The 24,521-nt window shown below is 60.8% G+C and overlaps 1 protein-coding gene across 10 annotated transcripts in view; it reads left to right on the plus strand.

The window, feature by feature from the left end:
• BEGAIN (brain enriched guanylate kinase associated) overlaps positions 1-24,521 on the plus strand; it is a 47,142-nt gene that overhangs the window by 8,415 nt on the left and 14,206 nt on the right. For 3 of the 10 annotated variants that reach the window (XM_025271248.3, XM_006079094.4, XM_025271252.3), the window contains exons 1-2: positions 8,359-8,751; positions 10,268-10,296. Coding sequence is in view for 9 of the 10 variants with exons in the window: in XM_006079094.4 (XP_006079156.1) it covers positions 10,283-10,296 (14 nt within the window). In the remaining variant the exon portion in view is untranslated. Of the gene's footprint in view, positions 1-8,358; positions 8,752-8,830; positions 9,023-9,156; positions 9,274-9,460; positions 9,759-10,267; positions 10,297-24,521 lie in introns of those variants that run through there. The other 7 variants (XM_044933012.2, XM_044933013.2, XM_025271250.3 and 4 more) reach the window with 5 other exon arrangements.

A 24,521-nucleotide genomic window follows, 5' to 3' on the forward strand; every position in this document is an offset into this window, starting at 1 on the left:
TCTACCACACTCTCCCATTATGCCAGATGGAGGCAGTTCTACTTTCCCCTCCTTCAGGCCCCATGTTCACCCATGTCCCTGAGCCCAACTCACACCTGGCAGAGATGAGGAGACGTGGTGAGTGGCGTTTGTGAGGCTTGCCCTCCGACACACAACGGGTGTTCATTTAGCTCAGGCTACCTCCCCAGGCAGACGCAGAGCTCAGGACATGACCTTTGCTTCTCTAGCACTTTCTGAGCCCTGAAGCCCGGTTCCCATTTAGTAAGAATCAATTTAGGGGGCGGGAGGCCCCCTGCCACGTGCTGTCTGAATCGATGGGGGCGGGCGCTCAGCTGATCACTCTGGCCAGTGAGGGACCAGTGACCCTGCACTGTCCCCCCTCCCAGAGGGTGTAGGGCCCCCAGCCACGTGGCAAGAGGGAAGTGGGGGTCAGTGAGGTACTTGGAGAGGCTTGACCTTGGACTGACAGAGGAGGATGCTCTCGGGGGCCAGCTCCCAGGCACAGGGCCCAGACCCCGGGAGCCCCAGGCAGGATGGCCCCAGCTCCCTCACGGAGCCCAGGGCTGAGGTCCCCAGGAAGGAGGCCTGCAGGGAGGACCTCAGAGGCTGCAAACCGAGCCCCACCTCAGGTCGGAACCCCAAGGACCCACCATCTTACCCCGGCTGGGCAGCAGCACAGCCCGGCCAGGAGGCCACAAAAGCCTCAACCAGCCCCCTGTCCGCCGCCGAGCTCCCGGGCGCGGGCAGCAGACCAGCCCCCGGCCCCCTGGCCTGGCTGGGCCGCCGACGGGAGGCCAGACTGCCCTTCTCCAAGTTTCTGGATGAGGTCGCTGTGCGGGTGCTAGACCCCGGGACGCTGGAGGCCTTTCGGGGGCCCAGGGGCCGCAGCCCGGAGCCCTCCCCTGGTGAGCAAGACCCAGCCCCAGCCCAGGAGCCCCTCGCTGGAGCCGCCGCCCCAGAGAAGATCCTAGCCCTGAGCCCCCAACTCTCCTCGGAGATCACCCTGGAGGCTGCTGGTGGGGCCGGGCCGGGCCAGGCCGTGGAGACCACTGGGCTTCGCGTGGGCAGCAGCAAGCGTGGAGGCCGGGCCGCCTCCCCCCGGAGGCCTCCGGGCCGGGTGAGTCTCAGCCCCTGCCCATCCCCCAGTCGACAGCGGACAGAGGTCTGCTGGGCCCCCGCCCTGCTCCCTTCGGGGGCCGTTTCCCCACCAGCTCTGGCCGACCCTCCCGAGTTCCCTCCTCACCCCCCCTTTCACAGTCACTGGAATGGCAAAGGCCCTAAGAACCCACAGAATGGACCTCTGGGATGAAACCTCTGGCTTAAGGGCAGGAGGCGATTTCTGGAATATGCATGAGTAGACAACAAGGATATTCATAGCAATAATAATAATATCACTCCCCTATTGGCAGAGACCTCGCTGTTTTACCACAGGATTTCCTGATGTTTCCTTTGAGGTTTTGAACATCAGTCGTGTCCATGCGAGGTAGGATGTCACAGCCCTGTCAGGCAGACAGGTAGGCCCAGGTCCTTCACAGCTGCCCATTTGATGGAGTTGGAAACTGAGGTCCTGAGTTGCCCCGGGGCCTCCTGGGGAGTCTGGACTTGGACTGGGGTCTTTGAATTTAAATAGCGCATCAGCATGCCCTCCAGTGGCACACACGCGCCCCACACACACACACACACACACACACACTCTGGCTTCAGACAGATGGGCAGGAAGACTTGGTGAGACCTCCCCAGCTGTCCTGGGGGGTCAGGTTGTGTGGTGCGTCAGGGCGGCAGGACCCCCACCGCGGGACTGACCTTCATCTCCCAAACAATCTGTGTCCCCTGGGGCCGGGGCAGGTCCTTACGGGCTGTTGAGAACATTGTTCCCTCCTGACAACTCCGGGCACAGGACCGAGGTCGGGCCACGAGGCCAGGGCAATGGAGATCTCGACCAGACCCCTCCCAAGAATGACCTCCCTTCGGGGAGGGGTTCTGTTTCTCGTTACATTTATTTCCTTCTTTTTGGCTGCACTGGATCTTCGTTGCTTCTTGGGCTTTTCGTGACCTCTCGTTGCGGAGAGCGGGGCCACTCTCCAGCTGTGGTCCGCTGGCTTCTCACTGCCGTGACCTCTCTTTTTGGGGAGCAGGGGCTCAGTAGTTGCGGTTTCCAGGCTCTAGAGCGCAGAGTCAATCGCTGGGGCACACAGGCTTATTTGCTCCAAGGCATGTTGGGAATCTTCCCGGACTGGGGATCGAACCTGTGTCTCCTGCATTGGCAGGAGGATTCTTTACCACTGAGCCACCAGGGAAGCCCTGAGGGGTTGTTGTGGAAACAAAGTCCTGGGTGGTAAGAGAGAGCTGATGCTTGCTGAGCGCTTGCCCACGCTGTTCTGTCTCTGTGCCTGACCTTGGTGCACCCCCACCCCCGTGGGTCGGTGCCATCCTTGTGCTCCCAACATATAGGGCGGGGCGTGGGAAGAGGTGAGGGGAGGTCACAGGAGGAGCCAGGGTTCGATACAGCCACCTTAACTCCCCCCTGCAGCCCTGCTCCCTGGCGTCATTGCCTCCAGTGACCTGACCTCCTCTTTCTCCAGGGAGAGCCCGGAAGCGGCATGGCTGCTGGGGGGTTCCGGGTGTTTGCAGCCCACCAGCCCTTCCCACCAGCTGGGCCGAGTGCAGCCGGTGAGCTCTCAGCTCAGGGTACAGTCACCTCAAGGACCTGGATAGGTCACCTGCCCGCTCTGGGCCTCAGTTTCCCCAGCCGAGGAAGGGCGGTAGTGGTCATGAGCTTTCTTTTGCCTTGTCCCTGGAAAGCGTCCAGCAGTCACCCAGTAAGCCTGGTGTCCCCAGCCTCCTCCACAAGGGCCTGGCAGTCCAGGACTCCCCTCTGCTCTGGGTTCTGCACACCCTGCCCCCTCACTCTGGGGACCACTGGATCCCGGGGGAGCCCCATGATGCTCAGGCCTCTGGAGGATTCTGTCTCAAGGCTCCTCACACATGCCTCCCGGGGCTGCCAGGCTGCACAGGGCCTTCAGGACCTGTCAGGACCCCGCAGCAGGTGCTGGGGGCAGGGCTCTGTCCCGGGGCCCGGCCAGAATGTCCTTCCCAAGGAGCTGGCATCAGCGCCTTGAAGCGGGAAGTGGGCATCAGCCCCCCACCCCACCCCAGCATCATGTGTGGTCACCTCCAGCCTTGCATCACATACTGCAAAGAGGCCAGTGAGACAGATGCCGGGATCAGGCCCATTCCACAGACCAGGATCTAGGCTCAGCGAGCAGAGCTCAGCAGAGTCCTGGCTGGGCTGCGCCCTGGCTCAGTGAGCCCGGACAAGCCGCATCCCACGGTGTCTCCAGGCTGTGTGCGTGGCGGGGATGGGAGATGATGCGTGCAGGTGCCTGCATGCAGCAGGAATCTGATCACCGGGCTGATGGGAGCCATGCAGGTGATAAGACGGCCCCTCCACCTGGCCTGGACAGGCTTGTGTCCCCAGAACAGTTCCCAGGGTGAAGCTGGAGCTTCAGGGAGGCAGACCCCTGGCTTTCTGGCATGGGTCTGAAAGCCGTTTCTCAAGGTCAGTGCCTGGAGTGACACCGTGAACCCCTTCGGGGAGGAAGCGGCAATCCAGGCTAGGGTTGGGGAAAGCGGGGTGGAGGTGAGGTGGACTCTAGTCCTGCCTCTGCCAGGTCTGGCTGAGGGGTCATGGGGGACTCTGGTCTGACGCTTCAGTGTCCAGCATACAAGACGCTATGGTGGAAGGTCTCTGGGACCCCAAACTATCACCATCACACACCTGGTACCAAGGCTTGCTCATACTAGAGTGTGAATGACTTGAGCCAGGGGTTTCCTGAGAACACAAGGGGCAGAAAAGAGCAGGAGGCACCAGCCAGTGGCCGGGAAGGAGAGGAGGGCTGGGGGCTCTGCAGCAGCCTTCAGGGGGTGGTGACAAGACCCCAGAGGCCAGGCCTGGGAGTCTCCGGAGCTACATTTGGGTCCTGCCCAAGAGGTTCCCCCCGTGGGACCTCAGGCAAGCCCCTCCACCCCCTGGGTCCCAGGCTCCCGGTTGGTGCGGCCAGCCTAAGGTCTCACAGCACTGCTCCGCGGAGAGTGGGGGCCCCCAAGGTGCCTCTGGAGGGGGCAGCTGCTTGCTTCCCTGATCCCCAACTGCTGCCACGTGGGAATGTGGGCCGGAGTTGCCAGATCTTCCAAAATTTCAGCAGGAGCCAAAAATACGGATTTTAAAATGTAAACGCTCCCAATTTTTAAATGTTGGCTCAAACGTTTAAAAAAAAAAATTAAAACCCTCTCGCAGGCCAAATACAACACGCTGGCAGGCCAGATTTAGCTCAGGAGGCCAGTTTGCAGCCGCGGGCCTCGTCCATCTGCACTGGCACACGGCTGGGGGCCTGAGGCCCTGCCCTGGCCACGCGGAGAAGCATGGGACGCGGCTGGGGGAGGGGACAGGGCGTCTCTCGGCCCGCAGCGGGGTCCTCCCGAATCGCCAAGGGGAAGGACGTTCTTGGCCCCGTGTGGGGACAGCCCCAAGCCAAGGTTTGAGGTCAAGTCCCCAACTTGCTGAGGGGCCTTGGGCCAGGACCCGCCCCTCCCCTGTCCATCAGTGCTCAGCTCTGTTCCGACTAAGGTATCGCTGTGTGCCCAGCACAGCAGACCCTGAGACCGGCCTCTCTACCTCCCTGGCCGCCCCTTCTCAGTCTCTTGGACTGGCTCTGCTCCTCCCTGAACCCCCTCACTCAGCAGAATCCTTCCTGTCCCCGATCTGGGCTGGCTCCCTGGTGGTCTCATCCAGTGTAGGGGCTCAGGTGCTGTCTCTATGCGGACCACGTGCAAATCCACATCTCCTGGACCCTCCTCTGAGCTCCAAACCCCTGTCCCCTACCCTCTCGTCCACGCCCCCGCTGGGATGTCCAAACCTCCACCCTGGGCCTCATTCACCTGGACTGTGTGGGTGCCTCCAGCTGGACTCCCGGGGCACCACACTCAAGCCTCAGGGCGTCCTCCACGCGGCAGCCCGAGGGGCACCCCTCTGTTTAGCTGGGTGGGGTCTTCCCACCCTCTCAAGATAGAAGCCAGAGTTCTGATGATGGTGCACGAGGCCCCTGACTCGATCTCTGCTCCCCGCTGATGAACGGATGCCCCCTGAACTCAGGGCAGGAGGGGCACCCCACGGTGCCCTGGGCAGTCTGCCTCCCACTGTGGGCATATCAGCACCATGAGGGCAGAGACGCTCCTCTGGTTTAGTTTGTGCGCTGCTGAGTCCCCAGAACAGGGCCCAGAGGGAATGTTTGTTGAATGAATGCAAGCAGGCAAGGAGTGATGGAAAACCTCTTCGAAGAGGGTCCACCTTGAGTGATGGCATTAAAAGGTTGGCTCGGGAGCAGCGACAGCCCTTCTCCAGCCCTGCCCCCAAGACAGTCCCGTGCACTCACAGGGCCACCATGCGCTCACAGCATCCTCTGAAGACTTTCCAGCCTCCCTAGATGAGGCATTGAGCTCAGAGAGGCTGAGGGGTTTTGCCCAAGGTTACATAGCTGCACGGGAGGCTCAAGACTCCATCAGTGGGAGGCGGGTGGCCACTGTCTTGACCACATCTGGAATCTGGTCCTCTCCGCCACCTCTGCCCTCTGTAGTTTTGGACTTGTTTCCTCCCCTTGAAGAGGGGCTGAGGGAGCAGGATACTGAAGAAACCAAGGGAGCTGGGGCTCAAAGTAGATCTCAGGAGGGCCCAGGGGACTGAGCACAGGCCTCATGGGAGGGCAGGGGCTCGCCCAGGGTCACGGGGCAAGTTGGAGGGGGGGCCTGAGCACCCGGCAGGCCCCTCTCTGACCTGGCCTCGTTTTCTTTGTCGCTGAGGTTTCAGGTATTACGGGCCGGGGGGGTGGAGGGGGGCCGTAATAGGACGGGGCCAGATGGTCCAGCAAGGAGTCACACATCCGCTTGTGGGGGCCGGAGCAGGGCTGACCCCACTTGGCAGAGGGCTTCCCTGGGCAGGGATCTGTATGGGTGCATATATGTTGCGTGCCAAGCAGGCTCAGGTATCCCCAGCATGATGGTAAGCTTTGGGGGGTGGGGGGGCATGGGCCGGCATGGGAGTGAGACCATGAGGGACCTTGAGAGCAGATCAGAGGCTGCTGGAGGCGGAGAGCAGATGCCACTGGCTGGGGAGAAAGAGCAACTGCATTCATTCGGGCATCACTGCCTGCTCACTGGAGGCTGCGGTACCGGGCCTTAGAGACAGAGACGCCGTGGCTGGAGCAGAGGTGGCCCTGCTGTCAGGGGTGTCGCTTGGAGTTCAGGGGCAGGCCAAAGGAGTGGAGGCCAAAGGGACAGGGTGTGATGAGAAACCCTGTGGTGGAGAGAGGAGCTCCTCTGGGTGGGTGGTTGGAGAAAGGAAGGCCCCAGCCCTGCAGAGATCCAGGAGGGAAGAAGTGCAAAGGCCCTGAGGCAGGAGTGAGCTGGGTGAGCTTGGGACCAGCACGGTGGCCAGTGTGTGCCAAGCGAAGGGCAGGGGTGGGGTGTGGGCAGAGGGTTAGGCAGGGCCAAGCCGTGTTTCCCAAGCCCTGGCTGAGGCCTGACTTGTGACCCAGAGTTCCTCCCTCTGTGGGCCCTTGGCCGTGCTGGCCACAGAGCGGGCACCTCAAGCGTAGAAGGGGCTGTACCTGGCCCTCCGGAAGCTCAGAGTCTTGGGGAACAGGAAAGGGAGGCAGCAGGGCTCCAGTGGTCAGCGGGGGGTCAGAATAGGGCTCAGGGTCTGGAAGGCGAGCAGTCGGGGCGGCGGGGACCAGCACGGGCAGAGACATGGGAGGAAGAGGCGGACTGAGGCAGAGATGTGTGGTACCGTCCAGTTTAGCCAGCAAGGAGGGCTTGTGTGAGGCTGGGAAATAAAGATGATGGCCACCCGGCTGGACCACCAGGAGGGTGGGACCACCCAGAGGGGCTGGACCACCCAGAGGGACAAGAGGCCAGTTCAGGGCAGACAGTGATAACGTCACAGGTCTGCTGCAGAAGTAGGCACGGGGCTGTGAGTTTGGAGTGAGCCGGAGGGACGGCACCCAGGGCAGGGATGGACTGTCCCTCTGAGAGACCCAGAGTGCCCACCTGGGCTCCCACCTGTATCAGGAGACCACTGGGGGCCTCCCTTGCCTGTGGGTCCCTGGAGGGGCCGGATGGAGCCTTGAGGCTATTTCCTGCTGCCTCACTTCACGCTGGGGACCGAGGGCAGCTCACAGGCCCCTCAGAGCTGTGGTCCCCAGCACTCTGCCCCTTCCTGTAACCGAGGCACCACTTCTGGCCCGAGGCCCGGGCAGTGCCCCTCGGGTCTCCTCTGCCCAGCCCATCCGCAGCCCTCAGCTAACCTCAGGTGACTCAGAGCCGGCCATTCACGCTCCTGCTGGGTTTCCTCATCTCAGGAATACCCCCCAAATCTCGTGGTTATGAACTGCAGAGTTAAGACTCTAACACAGGGCTCTGGCCTCAACTGCAAGACCGCCGCCAAAGGCACAGCGCCTCCCCATGGGGCCAGGCGCACACAGCTGTAACTGCTCTTGGCTCGACTTCCCAGAGCTTCGCACACAACTCCCACCCCCTGGGTGAGGTGCTGGGGGGACACAGCCAGGACATAGCTGGCTGGGAAAGACATAGACCCTGCCCCAGGGAGCACAGACCTGCTGTGGAAGCCAAACCCAACAACTCGGCTGGGTCTCCTCCACGGAGGGCTGCCTGGAGGAGGCGGTCTTTCAGGATGAGGGCAGCAGTGACCACATGGGCACTGGGTCTGGGGAGAAGGTGAGACTTGGTAGGATCAGAGCCAGGCTTCAGGGTCTGGATCATCGGAGTGAAGGGAGAGGCTGCTAAGGTGCTGGGGCTGGGCCCCCACCCCCTCTTCCCTGTCAACCTCTGTCCCACCCCCGCCAGCCACACCCCTGCCACCAGGGCGACTCAGCGTCCTCTCCTAGAGTCCCTTCGTGGGGGAGAAAAATCCCAGACAGGCCTTTTAGATGAGCTGAAACATTCAATATAAATAATAAATGCTAGATTTTTATAATTAAATTTTAATATAGCTTATTAATTTTAGACAAACTCTCTGGCAGTTCATTCACTGTGAGTGATGGAGGCCACCAGAGACATTTGAGGAGTGTCCCCAGCCTCTGGGTGGGAAAGGTCCCTGAGGCTTGGGGACCAGTCCCAGCCGGGCTGAGTCTCTGGGCTCAGCTCTCCTCCTCTGTACAATGGGAGAGACTGCTTCCCGGAGGAAGAGCTGGCCAGCGCGATGACGAACACAGGGCTCCTGGGTGGTGGTGTCCTTGTGACCTCAGCCCTTCTGCTGTGGGTGGACTCCTGGGACAGGAGCCACGGTTTCATTTCTCAACCATTAGCCCCTGGAGGGCAGGGCTCACCTCATTTGCTGCCGCCTCCGAACCCCAAGAACCAAGCCCCGAGCTAATGAATGAGTGAGGCACCCGTGGGTGGATGATGGAACACTTGGACTTTTGGGGTTGGGGCTGACCCTGGCAACGCAGGGCTCCTCCCACCCTGCGTTGGCGGGGTGGAGGCCAGGCCTGCCGGGTGCTGGGGGTGCCCTGGTGAAGGGACAGGACTCCTGCCTGGAACTCAGAGCCAGAAGGGAAGAGGCAGGGAAAGACACGCCACAGAGGAGTAGGATTCAAGCATGCCTCGCCCGTGTTTATTGAGCGCCTGCTGTATGCTGGGATCAAGTGTGCTGAGCGCGCTGATGGGAACCCGGGAAAGGTGGGCCTGGGTACATAGGGGGCGTCGGGGAGGTGTTGGCCAATCGGCCAGCTCCTTGTCTTGGGGGAGGAGGGTATATAGAGGGGTCTGGGCTCGTGGGCTCCGACAACTTTTAGAGCGTCGGGGACTGTGTCTGGCTGCCAATCCAGAAGCCTCGGGGATCCTTTCGTCTGAAATCCCTTCCCGCACCCCAGCCCCTCCGCAGTCTGCGATGCAGAAGGGCAACAGAACGCCTCGTCCTGCTCCCCCCGCCCCCAAATCTAGCTCGCAGGTGAGGAAACTGAGGCCAGGGGCATCTCGGGAGGGCCCGAGCGAGCACCCGGGGAATTGGTGACGGAGCCTGGAGGAGGGCCCCCGGCCGGGCCTTCCAGCTCGGCTCTGGCGGCCCGGGCTGCGCCCTCGCCCGGCGGGGCGGTGGGGGAGGCGGCGTGGGGCCCGGACCGGAGCGGAGCGCGCTCCCGGCGGACGCGGCGGCGGCGCCCGGCGCGAGGGGCCGGGATGGGCAGTCATCAGTCTTCCCAGGTGTGTCGCGTGGTCCCTGGGAGCAGCCCCCTCCCCCGGTCCCCCTTGAATCCAAGGCATTGTACGGGAAGACAGGGGAAAGCTCCCGGGAGCGGCCTCTCCCGGGCGACGGAGAGCCCTCCCCGCGCCCCCCGCTCCGCGCAGGAAGTGCGATCCCGCCCGGGCCGCTCGCGGTCCCAGTCTTTCTCTGGCGCCCGCAGGGTTAACAACAGCGGGTGGGCCCCCCGCCCGGCCCGCAGAGGGGCTGCCCGGCGGCGCGGGGCTGGGCGGGGAGGGTCTCCAAGCCGCGCGCGGGCGGGTCTGCGCAAGCCCGGCAGGGAGCCCCGCTGGCGAACCTAGTGCGCAGGGGTTAATCCCTTGGGCCCGCGAGGGGCGAGCCAGGCCCGGACCCCAGAAGCTGAGGGCAGAAGGGTCCCCGATTGAGGAGTCTGAGGTCCCGGCTGCTGGCACCCTCGGCTCGCGAGCGTGTCTGGTTTTCCACTCCTGTACGGACCCCAACTGCCCGGTCTGAACATTCTCCGACTCGGAGATTCTGCAATTCCGGGCTTGGCTTCCTCCCGGAGGGAACGTGGGGCTGGAAGAGTTAACGGGCGGGGTGGGGCGGGGTGGGGGGCTGTGCAGCGGGGGCCGCAGCCGCCGGAGAGTTAACGCAGTCGGGCCGGGTCCCTTCTTTTTCGGGCGGGCGAGACCGGGATCGCCTCGGGCAGTGCGGTCCCGAGTCCCCGGGCCAGCCCCTTCCTCTCCCCGGGGGGCGTAACTCGGTGCGCGGCGGCCCGGGCGGGCTCACCTGTTACTCGGCCGAGGCCCCGCGCACCCCTTGAGTCCCGGGGACCGCGGCCGGTGAGTGTGGGCTGGGGGCACGCGGGCCGGACTTCCCAACCACCGAGGCGCGCCCGGGTGCCCCGCCGCTGTGCCCGCGGTGCCCAGCCCCGCTCGGCGCGGCCGCGGAGCGCACGACTCCTGCCTGCTGACCCTCTCTTTTGGTTTCTCGCAGGCCTCTGCCGCAGACATGGAGAAACTCAGGTGAGTGGAGCGTCCTCCGTGCCGGGGCTCCCGGGGCCGGGGTCTGGGATGGGGGCGCTGGGGAGGGCAAGGGGAGAAAACTGTTGTGCCCGAGCGCATCTACGGTCCGCGGCCGCCCAGCGCGGCTGGCCCGGGCCGGTGTGCCTGTGTGTGGTGCGTGTGTGGGCGCGCGCGCGACTAGACAGCGGGGAGCCCCGCGCGGGGGTCCTCGGCGGGGCTGGGGCCACTGCGGCTGTGGGTGGGGGCGCGCCACCAAGGGCCGGGCCGGCGCGCGCGCGCGGGCCTCCGCGATCCCCCGGGCCCTGCCCTGGACTCTGGATTGTCCCCCGGGACCCTCGGGGTCTCTGCTCTGCGGTTACGCACCCAGTCCCCCGCGCCGGCCGCCCCCCACCATCCCCCAGCTGACAGTTTCTTGGTTCTGAGCTTTTAAGTTTACGCCTCAGTGGGGCTGGGGTGGGGGGGGGGAGGGGGATGGAGTCCTCTTTGCTGGCCAGGCCGTCGCGTCTTGGAGCCATTTTGGGGGAATCCCGCGACGGCGCCTGGGGAATGCTCCCCTCGGCCTCCCTCCTGGTGCTAAACTTTGAGCCTCGGTGGACTCCAACTGGGCGCCCTTCGTGTCAGGCCCGGGATCGGTCGATTTGAATATTCATAACTTCCCTCGAGCCCCCTGACCCCCACTTTGGGAATACTGCGCGCACCCCCACGACCCCCCCCCCCTTGTTTTCCTTCCGAAGGCTGAGCCTAGACTTAGTGTGGGCAGGAGGCCCAGCTCGGGCTTCTGGGTTTCAGGACAGTCTCCTGGGCTTGGGGGGGAGGGGGTCTCTTGGCCTCCCCTCCCCCCACCTCTCCTCCTTCCCCCTCCTAAGACCAGGATCAGCATCCCTGGGGAGGACGCTGGGTAGCAGATGCACCCATTCCCCAAGGGGCAGGGAGCCTGCAGAGCCCAGCTTGTTCCAGGACGGGTCCCTGGGTCTCGGGGAGGGTCCTGGGGCCTTCCCAAGTGATCCTTACTGCCGTGGATGGGTCACTGGGGCATGCCCAGGTGGGAGCCTGGGGACAGGTGGGCTCACACGGACTGGCCCCAGGCTGGACATGAGAGCAGGGCCATCTTCTGGCCACTGGGCTGGAGTGCAGCCCTCCCCTGTGGGTCCCCGAGGACCAGAACCCATCTGTATGGGGATGGAAGGAGGGGTCCAGGCTCTTAGAGCTTAGGAGCTCAGATCCAAATGTCTCAAATGTCCATCGGCCAAGCCCACCTAGTCCTGGTCAAGGTCCAGGGGGAGCTCTGGGCCTCTGGCCATGTAGATGAGTTCAGATCTGAACCCCCCAGGACCCTCCCCGATACCCCCATTGCTGTATCTCGCCAGAACCCCCACTGGACTGGACTCTCTGTGGAGGAGGGGTCCCTACTTAGCTGAGACTTGGAAAAAAAGGCACCATTCATGGGACACCTTGAGAACAGGGTGGGGGGAGAGCCCTCTAAGGTCCTCTGTCTCCTTCCCTCTTTCTCCATGCCCAGCCAAGACGCTGGGGCACCTGTCCCTGTGCTCTGGGCAGTAGAGACAGAGACATGGCCCCACCTAGCTAGGAACACAGGCCGATAGGTCAGCCAGGTGGGCAGACCCACTGCCCCAGATGCTGAGCGCACAGAGCATCTCTTTACTGGGTGGGCAGAGGGCTTCCCTGAGCCAAATCCAGAAGACTGGTGGCAGTGGCCGGGGCCCAGGCTTGTGGGCTGCACTCGGGCAGTGGAAGCAGAGTTCCAGAACTGGTGGGATTGGGGGGTCCCATGTGGCCAGGATCCAGTGTAGCCTCCCAGAATTGGGGCACCTCCTGCCCTCTTCTCCCTCTCACCCCATGAGTAGTCTCAGAGCTCCCTCAAGGGCTTTTCCAGACTATTTCTTCCTGGCCAGAGCTGGGGCTGCCCCTGTGAGGTTCTGCCCTGCAATTAGTGTCAGGAGTCCAGGACCAAGAAGACCCAAGGGATGTAGGGGAAGTTGGTCAGCATGGCCCCCCACGGTGTAGGTCACAGGCTGTGGGGTCCTCTGGCAAAGTCCTGACCCTCTCTGGGGCTCAGTTTCCTCATCTGTAAAGTGGGTATTCTAGCCACCCTTACCTTGTAGGGCAGTTGGGAGGATGACCTGAGCTATTGTGGGTGACAGACCCCACCTGGGAGCTGGCCCACAGCAGGGATCCAGGTAAATGTTCGCTGTGGGGCATCTGAGCTGTACAACTATGGGTTCCCAGGCAGGAGAAGATTCATGCGTGGTCCAAGGGAAGGGGTCCTGTGTGTCCAGAGTGATGACCCTGGGCTGGGATCCTTCCTCTTGTTCCTAGGCGCACATTGCAGGCTGGGCCTAGGAATCTGAATTGAGCTCCAAGACGGCAGGTCCTTTGCCTCATCCAATGCTTGTCCCACAAGCATGCACACCACAGGGCCCAGAACCGCGGGGTTCATTGTCATCCTCAGGTACCCAGCTGGGGTGACCCTGCACTCACCCCTCTCTGCCTGAGTTCTCCTTCCTAGCACCCACCCCATACTGCACCCCACCTCTGGGTCCCGAACAAGTTGTCCCCTTCATGCCTCTCTGCCTTTGCCCATGCTGTTCCCTCTGCTCAGAATGCCCTTCCACCCACCTTCTTGTCCACGTGGCAAACTAGTTACCCTCCTTGTCATCTTTTCTCAGTGGCTTTTGTGACTCTACTCCCTCACCCCCCAGGTGGGTTCACTCCCCTCTCTGTGATCCAGCTCCTGCCCTGGCCCTGAGCGGGCCAGCCCTCCAGAACAGGGACCCAAACCCATCCACACATGCTCCCAGGGATGCCAGGTTGGAGACACTGGCTGGGGGAATCAGAGAGGACTTCCTGGAAGCAGGGACACCTGAGCCAAGGCTTTAAAGAATGAATAGAAGTTTGCAAGGAGGACAGATAGGACGAGCCTTCTAAGAGGTGCGGGGTCCTGGGGGCCTGAGGAAGCGAGGCTGTTTTCAGGGAGATCGGCAAAGTGTAGGGAACGGAGGTCGGGGAAGCAGGGTGTCCTCTGTCCTCCCCACCCCAGATAGAAGCCCCTGGAAGTCCATTTCTCCAGCCCCAGGTCCAGCACCTCTGCTCTGGCCCGATGCATGCCCCCTGCCTGTCGCTCACTCAGCTATCCTGCTTCTGCTTGAAAAACTCTTCCGGTGACACGCAAATATTTGCAGATATTAGCAAGTCCCAACTGGCTCTCTGTGTGCGAGCCGCTGCTTGGCTAATCCCCAAGTTAATCCCCTCCTCTGCCTTCCTCTGCACCGGTCCGCCCGCCTTGGCTTCCGCCGTGGCCACTTTGCTGCGTGCCTTTTGGCAAGCCACTTTGTCTGCGTGAACCTCAGTCCCCTCTTCTGTCACAGAGCGAAGTGGGTCCGTTGCCCCGCAAGGCACGCGGGACACAGAAGGGGCCCCGGAAACCCAAGCACAAACCTGTTCAAGCCTGAGCCTCTCCCCTACAACATAATTTTTCAAAGTTGTTAACTGTGATAGGCACCTAGAAAAATAATTCCCTGTGCAGGTTAGAGGTTAACTTTAAGAAGACCGCCACCCAGGTCAAGAAGTTGAGTGCGCCAGCCTCCCAGGGACAGCCCCCCCCCCAACTTCCTGCAAGACCCTTCCCCCATCACAGCCCCCTCCACCTCCTCCGGAGGTCTCTGGGATCCTGGCTTTTGTGATGAAGGTTGCTTGGGTTTTTGTTGGGGTTTTGTTTTTTTTTTTTTTTTTTTCCCGATCTGGCAGCCCGTGAGCATCCCTAACTGACTTGAGTTTTTTGTCTTGTCTGGTCTAGAACTTCACATACATGTGCTGTCTTTTAGCCTGTGCTTTTCAGGTTGGCTTTTTTTTTTTTTAACGCCCCCCCCCCCTCCAAAACAATGATGTTTTGGAGAGGCGTCCTTAGCTGTGCGTGGAGTTGCGGATGGGTGGCTGTCTCGAAACGGCGCGGCGGCGGCTGAGTGAAGTTGCTGCAATCTGGTTATTAGCTGATGGCTGTCCGGGCGCTTCCAGCCTGGACCGTAGCAAATGAAGATGCTGTGACCGTGCCTGTCCGGGGTTTGGGGGCTGGTCGGGGGCGCGAGGTGCAGCCTCCCCCCAGGGGACCCGGGAACCGCACAGCTGGGGTGCAGGGGGGCGGGTCCTGGGGTGGGGGGCGGCTCGCGCACGGCCAGCTTTCGGCGGGGAGGCTACACCCTCCCCGCGGCCGGGGACTTCCTGCATCTCCGCATCCTCCGCGCACCGGGCACCCGTGTACCAGCCCCGGCTCGCCAGGCCGCAGGCGGAGCGGCTGCTCCGGGCGCGGTAATTGCGCGGCCCTGGATGACAGCCGGCTGGGGCTTCCTCGCGGGTGACTTCTGCGTATTTTTCCATCAAGTTGCGGTATTGATTTGGAGCTCTTCAGAGAGAGCCCTCGCTGGTCACACGTGTGGCAGAGGCACCTCCCGCCGGCTGCTGGATTCCGGCTCTTTCAATGGTCCTCTGATGAACAGAAGTTCTTCATTTTAATTCTGTTGAATTTTTCTCAAATCTTTTAGACTTTTTACTTTCTTATGGAAGCTTTTTGTGCCTTGTTTAAGCAACCCTCCTGATGTCATGAACCTATTGAAAGAGGTTTTTGTGCATGGTTTTGAGGTTGGGCTCCTTTTCGTCGTGGGCCGCCACTGTGGCCCCCGCCGCCCCCACCACCACCCTTGGTTGGTTTGGTTGTGTGTGTGTGTTTGTGTGTGTGTGTGTGTGGTTTGCTTTCCGTGTTTTTGGGGGGGGGGGGGTTTGGGGGAGGTTTTGTTTCTTTGTTTTGTCATTGGGGATTTGGGGGGAGTTGTGCTTTTTGTTTTGGAGGTTTTAAATTTTGAGTTTTTTTTATTTTCTCATTTTTGTGGGTTTTAAACTTTTCTGGTTGGGGGGCATTTTGGGGTTCAAAATATTTTTTTGCTTTTTGGATTGTTTCCTGAGTTTTTGTGGTTTTAAATTGGGGGGATTGGGTTTGTGGGGTTTTTTATTTTTGTTTGGGGAATTTTTTGGGTTTTGGATTTTTGTTTAGGGGTTTAAATTTTGGGGATTTGGGGGCTTTGGCTTGTTTTGTTTTCTGGGTTTTATGGTTTTGTGGGTTTAAATTTTTGTTTTTCTTGTTTGTTTTTTGAGTTAAAAATTTTTTTTTTTTTTAGTTTATGGATTTTTTTATTTTCTGGGTTTTGAGGGTTTTGTGTTTTTAATTTATTTTTTGGTTTTATGAATTTTATGTTTTGTGAGGGGGTAGCTTATATAGTTTAAAATTTTTTTTTATTTGAGTGATTTCTTGTTTGGGGAGTTTTGTGCTTTTTTAAAATTTTTGTGGGAGTTTTTTGTTTGGGTTTTTGTGTTTTGGGGGGATTGTATTTTTTTAATTTTGGGGGTGTGTTAATTTTTTTTTTTTTCTTGTTTGGGGTTTTGTGGAGGTGTTTTTGGCTTGGGTCTTTCGTTGTTTGGCTTTGTGTGGGTTTGTTTTCTCTTTCTGCTTTTGTGGGGCGTGGTTTTTGTTGGGTTTTGTTTTTGGCTTTTTGTTTGGGGGCTTTGGTGGTTTGTGCGCTCTTCTTTCACACAGACGCCCAAATGCTCAGTCCCACACTCGATTCACTCGTATCACCGATGTGTGTTGCAGCGCTGCCTCTGCCAGACGCCACTCTCCATGCTGGAGACACTGTGCCAGGCGCCAGGCTGACGTCCTAGAGGTAGAGACAGATGGGTTTCAGGTCGCCTCACAGAGGTCAGATCACACTGACCTCATCTCCAGAGAATCTCCCAGCCCACTCCCCACGAGACACTAGGCCTCCCTGCTGCGCTTCAATCCCCATCAGACTGACACCTGCCCCAGGGCCTTTGCACGTGCCTTTCCTTTTGGAATGTTCTTTCCCAGACGTCCATGTGACTCCCTGCCTCCCCTCCTTTCGCATCTTGCTCAAAAGTCATTCATGGTCAGGGGGTCAGGGCTGGGGGGGCTCCTGACCACTCACTCCATTTACAGGCAGGTCCCCTCCCCCATGCTCCCTCTCCTTGCCTTCATTTCCATCTCCCTGATCCCCACCTGACTCTCAGTTTGTTTTACTCATTTATCTTGTCTATCGTCTGTCTTCCCCCGAGAACAGCAGCGTGCTGCTGATCCGCAGCACTTAGAGCTGTCGCGTAGTAGCTGCTAAGTAAGTTCTCTGAAATGAGACCCACGGGTGATGCACAGTGAGGAAGAGGGATGGAGAAGAGCTCCTCCCCATGCTTCATGATGCCCATGATGGGGGCTCTCCACTCTGACCCCCAAAAAGGGGAGTGTTGGGGGACACTTGTGCCTCCCACCCTACTCCCAGGGTTTTTTTTTTATTATTATTATTTTTTAAAAAATACCTTGTGAAAGCCTCCAGTGGAGGGATTTGGCTGGATGCAGGGAGATGCTTGGGTGGAGATGAGGTGGTGTGGGGAGGGTGCTCCCAGCAGGGGGTCCGACATGGGCAAAGGCCCACTGCAGGAGGGAACACTTTTCCTCCCATGGCACCTGAGTTCTGCCTTTCTCAGGCCCTCAGCATTCTGCCCCCTGCATCCTCCTCCAAGCCAGGAGGGAATATGGAGCTGAAGGGTTTTGGAGAAACGGAGGCCAGAAGCAGAAAGGGGCTTTTCCAGGCGTTTGAGCCTCCTGAAACAGCTGGTCACTGCCCAGTGGGAAGAGGCTTCTCTGTGTTTGGGCTAAAATTTACAGCCCAGTGGCCATCCTCCAACGTCCCCTCCTGAGGGCCACGCCATTGCCCTTCCTGAAGTCCAAGCTGAGGATGCACCTCCAAGACCTCCAGGCCCCGATTTACCCTCAGAAAACCAATGCTCTTGCGTGGCACCCAGTGCCCTCTTCTGTGGCCACCTGACCCAGCTGCTCCTCCCGGCTCTGCCTCACTTCTAAACATAATTCTGGGGGAGGAAGTCTTAGGGGCTAATTCTCACTAAACTGTGAATGACTATCTTGCTTCAGTTTCTCCCTCTGGGAGTCAGGGCATTATAAACGGACCTGCCACATGGATGGAGCTTCCCTGATAGCTCAGTTGGTAAAGAATCCTCCTGCAATGCAGGAGATGCTGGTTTGATTTCTGGGTCAGGAAGATCCCCTGGAGAAGGAAAAGGCTACTCACTCCAGTATTATGCCCTGGAGAATTCCATGGACTGTATAGGCCATGGGGTCGCAAAGAGTCCAACATAACAGCAACTTTCAGCTTCACTTTTCCACATAGACTGTTCTGTCTTACCTTCTTCTGCTCTGCCCTTCAAAGTCTCCTGTCCCTACAGCCCATCTGAGTCCCCACTCCTCTGCAAAGGCTCCCTGATGAAGTATGTGGGTTAGTAAGAAGGTGAACTTACCTGGATTTGAATCCCGTACCTGCCACTTACTGGTTGGGTAGACTTGGGCCAGTTTCTAAACATCTCTGCTTCTCAGTTTCTGCATCTATAGAATGTAGATCATAATAACAACACCTAACTTCGAAGGCCGTTTTGAGAATGAACTCATGAACGTGGAGCCAGGCACATGGCTGGTACTACGTGGACTGCTTCTGCCTGTTAACCCCCTGCCCCCCGCCCACCTCACATGGTCCCCTTTGTTCCCAGGCCCTGTTTCCCCAACCATCAGGCAAATGACAGTATTCCTATCATGAAAGAGAGGACCCGGCGAAATGGGGTGTCAGGATGTGACCTGCAGACCTAGACGGAGTTAAGACTGCCAGAGCATCTCAGAGTGGGGGCAGGGGGCCGGCCCTGCTGTGCCCCCAGGAGGCACTTTCCCTGCACATCCCCAGTCCCGGCAGTGACTGGGTGTTTCAGAGCAAGGATGTGTCCTGGGCCTGTTTCCCAGCCTCTGCCTCACCCCTGTTAACCACAGGCAGAAGACCGGCCCTGGCTGGCTGAGATCTCTGGGCCCCTCCGGCACCTTCTTACTTGACATTTGCAACAGCCTGAGAGCTGCCACATGGCCCGCATCCCTGGACAGGCCCTCTGAGTGTCCAGAGGCATTTCCATCGGGCGTCAATGATGAGGGCAAGGCCTGGGGGTCTTTCTTGAGCAATGGAGCTGAAGGTTCTGGAAATGTCTGCCTGAGATCACTATTCAATCATTCAATCACCCAGTGAGACCTACTGCATGCCTTTGACAGTCTCCTCACTGAGTCCTCACCCAAGGTTCTGGAAGGGATGGGGGGAGGCTGCCCATTGCACAGACGAAGGAATGGTGGCCTGGAAGGCCAGCTCCTTTCTCAAGAGTTAGAAAGCCTGGTTAAAGAGCCTGGGAGCCAGGATAGAAGGCCCCCAGGGCAGCCCCTCCAAGTGCCACTAGTCGCCCAGCCCTGGCCCTCTGGCCAGGACACAGCACCCCGCCCCGCAGAGTACCCCATGATGAGGGCTGAGGGTCCCAGGACACCTGTTCCCACCCCACAAGTACCTCGTGCTTTCCCACCTGCCCCGTCTCCATCCTCTGTGTGTCAGCTGACCAAAGGATTGAGTAGGGGGCGATCTCAGGGGAGACGCTTCCAGAGGAAGGCAATGGTCACAAGCGTCCCTTTGGGGTTCAATCACCGATGGGGAAACTGAGGCCCAGAAAAGCAGCCTCCTTCCTCAGCCTCCATGCCTTGCACCCACCTGCTGCTGCTGCAAACATCGTCCATCATAACACCAGTTCTTTTCTTCCAGACTGGGGTTTGGCCCCCAGGACTGTCTCCCGTGGGTGTGGAAAGGTGCGGGGTAGGTGGGGAGGCAAGAGCAGAGGGACCAGGGACCAAGGGCATCCCTGAGGGGCCTGGGGCCATGCGGGGGGCACTGGGTGGGGGCAGGCACCTTACACCCCGCTCTCTAGGGACATCAGTGAGCCTCCCGCAGTCCTGATTACTTTTATGATCCCCAAAATTCCAGAAATCAGGCCCTCCACCAATCCAATGAATGCGTGCCCGAGCCAGTTTGCAGGGGTGAGCCAGCTGGTGGGTGGTCACATTAGTGGGGCCAGCATGGGCTCCATGGGGGCAGTAATGAACCTGATCATCACAGTGCTGGACGGCAGCCCCCTCTCACCTGGGCTCCAAAGCCTCGTGGCAGGTGCTGAGAGGTTCATCTGGGAGCCCTGTGGGGAGCTGCTCACCCAAAGTGGGGACAACCCATGGTCATGCCACTCTCCCATCCTCCCCGCGGACACCCCCTGAACACCAACTCTGGGCAGAGAGCAGGTGTGACCTTGGGGCAGGGAGGGGCCCAGGGCCAAGGTGTGCACAGCCCCATCCTCCAGGTCCCCCCAACCCGCAGTCTAGAGGGGGTACGAGAGTAGACAAGCAACGGTGCTGGGCTGGGTGCTGGGAGAGAGGGCCCAGGCAGGGGAGGGGGCCCCCATCTCCTGAGGCAGCCTCCTTAGGTCTCCCTGTTCCGGTCCACCTACCAGAAGGACAGCCCCAGTCCGGGCCTGCCTCCCATCCTGCCTTCTGCCCTGGGGCTCCCAGTGCCCCAAGCGGCCGGGGAGCCGGGATGGGATGCTTGGCCTGCACTCAGAGCCAGGCTCTCGGGGCCTTCTGGCTAGCTGACCCAGGCCTGGGCTCAAGTCACACTCTCCTCTGGACACACCCTGGCCCCGCCAGGATCTTCTCACCCCCCAGCCTTTGCCCCATGCTGAGTCTCCCTCACAGATGGCCAGCCTGCTTCATGACAGGGGCATGGACGACCTCTCCTGCCGGGGCTGGAGGCCCGCCTCCACGGGATCACCTCTGCCTTCGTCCTGGGGCTGCCGGATGAAGTACAGGATGCCCAATGAATTAAATCCATCTAAATACATTTCACTGGGCATCCTCTGCTTTATTGGGCTGCCCAATCTCAACAAACAGCTGGATGCTTATTTAGCATAAGTGTGTCCACGCCCCGTTCGGCACATTCTTAACACTAAATACTATTGTTGGCCCGAAATTCAGAGTTGACCCTCTCACTATCATTTCGGGCCTGGGGGGAAGCGGGGGCGGTCAGCCTTATGGAAATCAGAGAGCATCTCCTTTTGGCCGAGGCTGACAAAACAAAGCCAGACCCCTACAGCCCCAGACCTCAGAGGAGAGGAAAAGGCCGAAGCACCAGACACTGCCGAGGGGCATCTGGGTTGACCAGCGGGAAGCCTGCAGGCTGTGGACCCGGGGTGGGCACTGTCTGCCTCGGCCCCTCCACAGGCTCATCTGTAAAACGCGTTCACTCTGTTTTCCATTCATTCAGTGAATGCTTACTGGGCCCTTCTGGTTGCCAGGCTCTGCTGCAGGGTCTGAGGACACAGCGGGGAATGAGGTGGACAGAAAGCCCTGTCCTGGGGAGCTCCCACTCTGGTGGGGTGAGGCCATAGACGGACACAGGCCCAGCAGGGAAAGGGAGAGAGAGGGTGCAGCGGAATTCAGGAAAGTTGCATCTGAATGTTGGAGGAGGAGAGGAGCAGCCATGGGGCAGAGGGATCCGGGCAGAAGAACAGCAGGTGCAAAGGCCCCGGGGCAAGCTGTGCTGCCTGTGGCTGGAAGGTGAGGTCCAGGGGGCCAAGGGGAAGGCCATCTGCCATCAGGTGACCAGAGTGAACACATCTGGCTTGACCCTAGTGATATAGGGGCCGTGGGGGCAGGTTTTGAGCAGAGGGAGGGGGTGGATCCGACTTAGCCTTCCACAGGGCCTCTCTGCCTAAGCAGGTGAGGGCAGAAAGCCAGTTAGCAGGCTGTGCAGTAATCCCATGAGAGAAGCTGGTCCCAGGGTGGCGGGTGGGGCTGGAAGAGCCAGAGGATGTGTTTCGGAGGCAGGGCTGTGGCTGTTGCCGCTGGCCTGGGAGGACGGGAGAGAGACAGGAGTGGAGTATGCCTCCAGGTTTGGGGAGGGGCACTGGCCTAGCTGGCGAGGTGCGGAGAGAAAGCAGAATACGATATGGAGGGTCCTGCAGGTCTGTGCTGCCTGTGAGCTACCCAAGCAGAGATGGAGGCCGCAGAGGGTATGCACGCCTGGAGTCGGGGGGTGGGGGGAGGGACAAAAATTTGGGGGGGTCCTCCGTGAAGTGATGGTATCTCTGGCAGGGGTCACTATGGGGGGAGTGTACCCAGAGAAGGAGGCAGGACCCCTGGGCCCTGCCGGCGTTAGGATGTCAGGGAGACCAGGGCCACCTGCAGAGGAGGCTGAGGAGGTCTGCTAGGCAAGGGCGGGGTTTGCAGGAGGAGGGCGGGGTCCACTGCGCCCCTGGGTGCTAAGGGTTGAGGCCACGTGGGCACTGAGAAGGGCCAGGCAGGAGCCGGTTCAGTGGCCTCGAGGGGACGAGAGCCAGGTCAGGCCCTGGTCCTAGTGGGCCAGAAGTGAGGACACACGACGTGTCTCGCAGCCGAGAATGAGGATGGTACTGGAGGGCCAGCAGAGGGTTGTTCACCATGTGGGAAGCCTACCTGCATGCCTATGTGCCGAAAAAGGAGCCGGGAGAGAGGGCGAAATGGGCGGTTGGTGGGGGAGGGGAGACGGGCTGGAGCCACGCCTGGAGTGGGCGGAACGCCTGGAGTGGGCGGAGGGGCTGCCTGGCGGGGTGTCTGTAGTAACAGGCAGGCAGATGCTGGGGTGGGGGTGGGGGCCTGGCGGTGGCATCTGCAGAAGTTCCCTTCGGGCGGTTTCTCCGTCTTCAGTGGAGAAGGAAGCGAGGTCTTCAGCTGTGAGTGGGGCGGGGTGATGGGAGGCGTGGGGACATCGAGCAGAGAAGAGCTCGTGAAGACGTTTCCTAGGCAGGTGAGGGAGGGAACCCAACAGAGGATGTGGCGGCTTGCCCCGTCTGCTGACTGGGCTAAAAGCGAAGGCCTGGCGGCTCGGCCCCAGGGACGTCGTGTGTCTGTGCAGGGTGCCGGCACCCAGGCTAGGGAGAGGTGGCCCCAACCAGAGTGAGGTTAGAGAGGTCAGGGAGGGCTTCCTGGAGGAGGTAAACAGAATGAACAGAAGAGCAAAAAAGGGGGTGTTCTGAGCAGGAAGGGAAGCGTGTGCAAAGGCCCGGGGGTGACTCTGCAGCTGCTCCGTCCACCTGCCCAGAGGTGACCCTGCTTGGCCACAGCACCCCTGGATCTGCCCGCCCACGGAGGGCTCCCAGGCCGGCTGCCTGATAAGATGCGGGGTAGGCGAGGTGAAAGGTCTCCTGCGGCATCTCCAGGTCTCTGGGCGGAAGAGCAGTCGTGTCACTGGCCCTGAGGACGGAAGCAGGAGGGTGCCCCTGGATGACCTCGGTTAGCGAAGCAGGAGAGGGCGGGGCCTGGGCAAGCATAGAACCCCTGCCCTCCGTCCGCTCCTCCTGGCTTGAGCAGGGGGACCCCTCCTGGCTGGGGGCCCCAGGCCAGCCCTGTGACAGTCCTCTCCCCCACACGCACATGCACAGACACACACACGCAGGCTCCTACAGGACCTGGCGCCTTGGTGGCCGGGTCCAGAGACCCCATCCCCATGCCCGTGGCCATGCTGGTGAGGTTGTGGCAGAGTCAGCCGAGGGGCTGCCCAGGGGCTGGACGGGCCTGAGACACGGAGAGCTGCCAACCAGTCCCGGGGCCGTCAGCCTGAGTTCCAGGGGGTCCGCTCCCAGGGGACCGTGAGATGCTGGGTGGGGGAGGGAGCAAGGGGGGCCTCACCAGCCCCGCGGTGGAGAAGGGAGGACTTGGGAGACTTTTCCACGCCCCCCACCATTTACCCAGCCCCACGGTAGGCCCTAGGGATATGACCACGCCCCAGATCTTGCAGCCCCAGAGAGGAGACCAGCGTCTCTCCTCCCGCCGTCTGCACAGCCTTTGGTCCCCGGCTCCGCCGCCCAGTGCCCGGGCACTGGGGCAAGGGGGTGTGGGAAGGAGGCGGTCCCACGGGAGGGCAGGCCAGTCCCCGGGGTATCGTCCCCACAGGAATGAGACCCAGTGGAGGAAAGCAGGCTGTCCCGGGAGCCAGGGCCTGAGCTGGGAGCCCAGAAACAGCCCCGAGGGAAGGTCCCTGACCCAGCGGACGGCAAGGACAGGGTGGGAAGGAAGGGGCCCAGGAGGACTCCGGCGCAGCCCGGAGCCGGGCGACGCGGGGCCACTGCGGGTCTGAGTGATGGACGGGACTGGGCGGCGGAATCTTGCCCGGAGGTGGGCGTGGTCTGGCTGGGTTTTGTGACCTGCCCTCCCGCCGATGGGGAAGCCTGGGCTCAGGGCCTGCGTGGAGCAGGACACCGCCCTGGAGCACTCAGCCCCGTGAAGCTCCCTGGGGGGCCGGCCGGGCTGGCAGGGGTGTCAGGGTCCCCCCTGCCAGGCCCTGGGTGGGGAGGGGTTAACCTGGACCGAGGGAGCGAGTGCCATCCTGGCAGAGGGGACGTGGGGACAAAGTCACCAAGATGAGAAGCCGCCTGCAGCCCGTGAAGAATGACAAGCAATTTGGTGCCACTGGAGCGTGACTGTTGGGGGGGAGCTGGACACGGGGGTGGGGGGCCTTTAGGGCACCACATGGACCGGCCGCTCCTGGCTCCGTGTACCCGGCATCCAGCGAGAGAGCGAACATTCGTTCAGCCCCGCCCTGCCCCATTCACCGCCTACCAGGGAGCACCGCTCCCCTCCGCTCCCTGGGTCCCCACGGCGCCTGTATCCTTCCCACCCTGTACCTGGCACAAGCATCACAGGTGTCGGGGGGTGGGGGTGGAATCTCATCCTCACCCTGGACTTGCTGTGTGATCTGGGGAGACTTGCTTAACCTCTCTGGGCACCAGTCTAATCTCTAGCAAGAGGTGCCCCACATTGCAGAGGTTGGAGGTAGTGAGAATCAGGGTCAGAACGAGAGCAGTTGTCAGGGACATAGATGCCCTGCGTGTGACCAGAGGTGAGGTCTGGGTCAGGTCACAGCAACACCCCCATTCCCTGTGTTTCCAGGCAAGCCCCCCGTCCCCTTCCCCTGGGCCCCAGTCTCCCAGTCTCCCTTCTACTCCCATGAGACCTCACCTGCCAGGGGTCTCCCTGCGGAAGGGCCTTCTGGGATGGGGACTGGCAGGCGAGGGCTGGGCAGGGGACTCCCCAGGAATCGCTGACCTCGGTCAAGCCACTGAGGGTAGACTGGGTCTCTGGCCGCTCCCACGAGAGCAGAACCGGCCCGTCCTGCCCCCACTGTCTGTTCACCCGATAGCTCTGGGGTCATTGCCTGAGAGTGGACCCCTGGCCTGGAATCCCAGAGTCCAGTTTTCAA

Source organism: Bubalus bubalis, chromosome 20 (assembly GCF_019923935.1).
Source record: "Bubalus bubalis isolate 160015118507 breed Murrah chromosome 20, NDDB_SH_1, whole genome shotgun sequence".
NCBI lineage: Eukaryota > Metazoa > Chordata > Mammalia > Artiodactyla > Bovidae > Bubalus > Bubalus bubalis.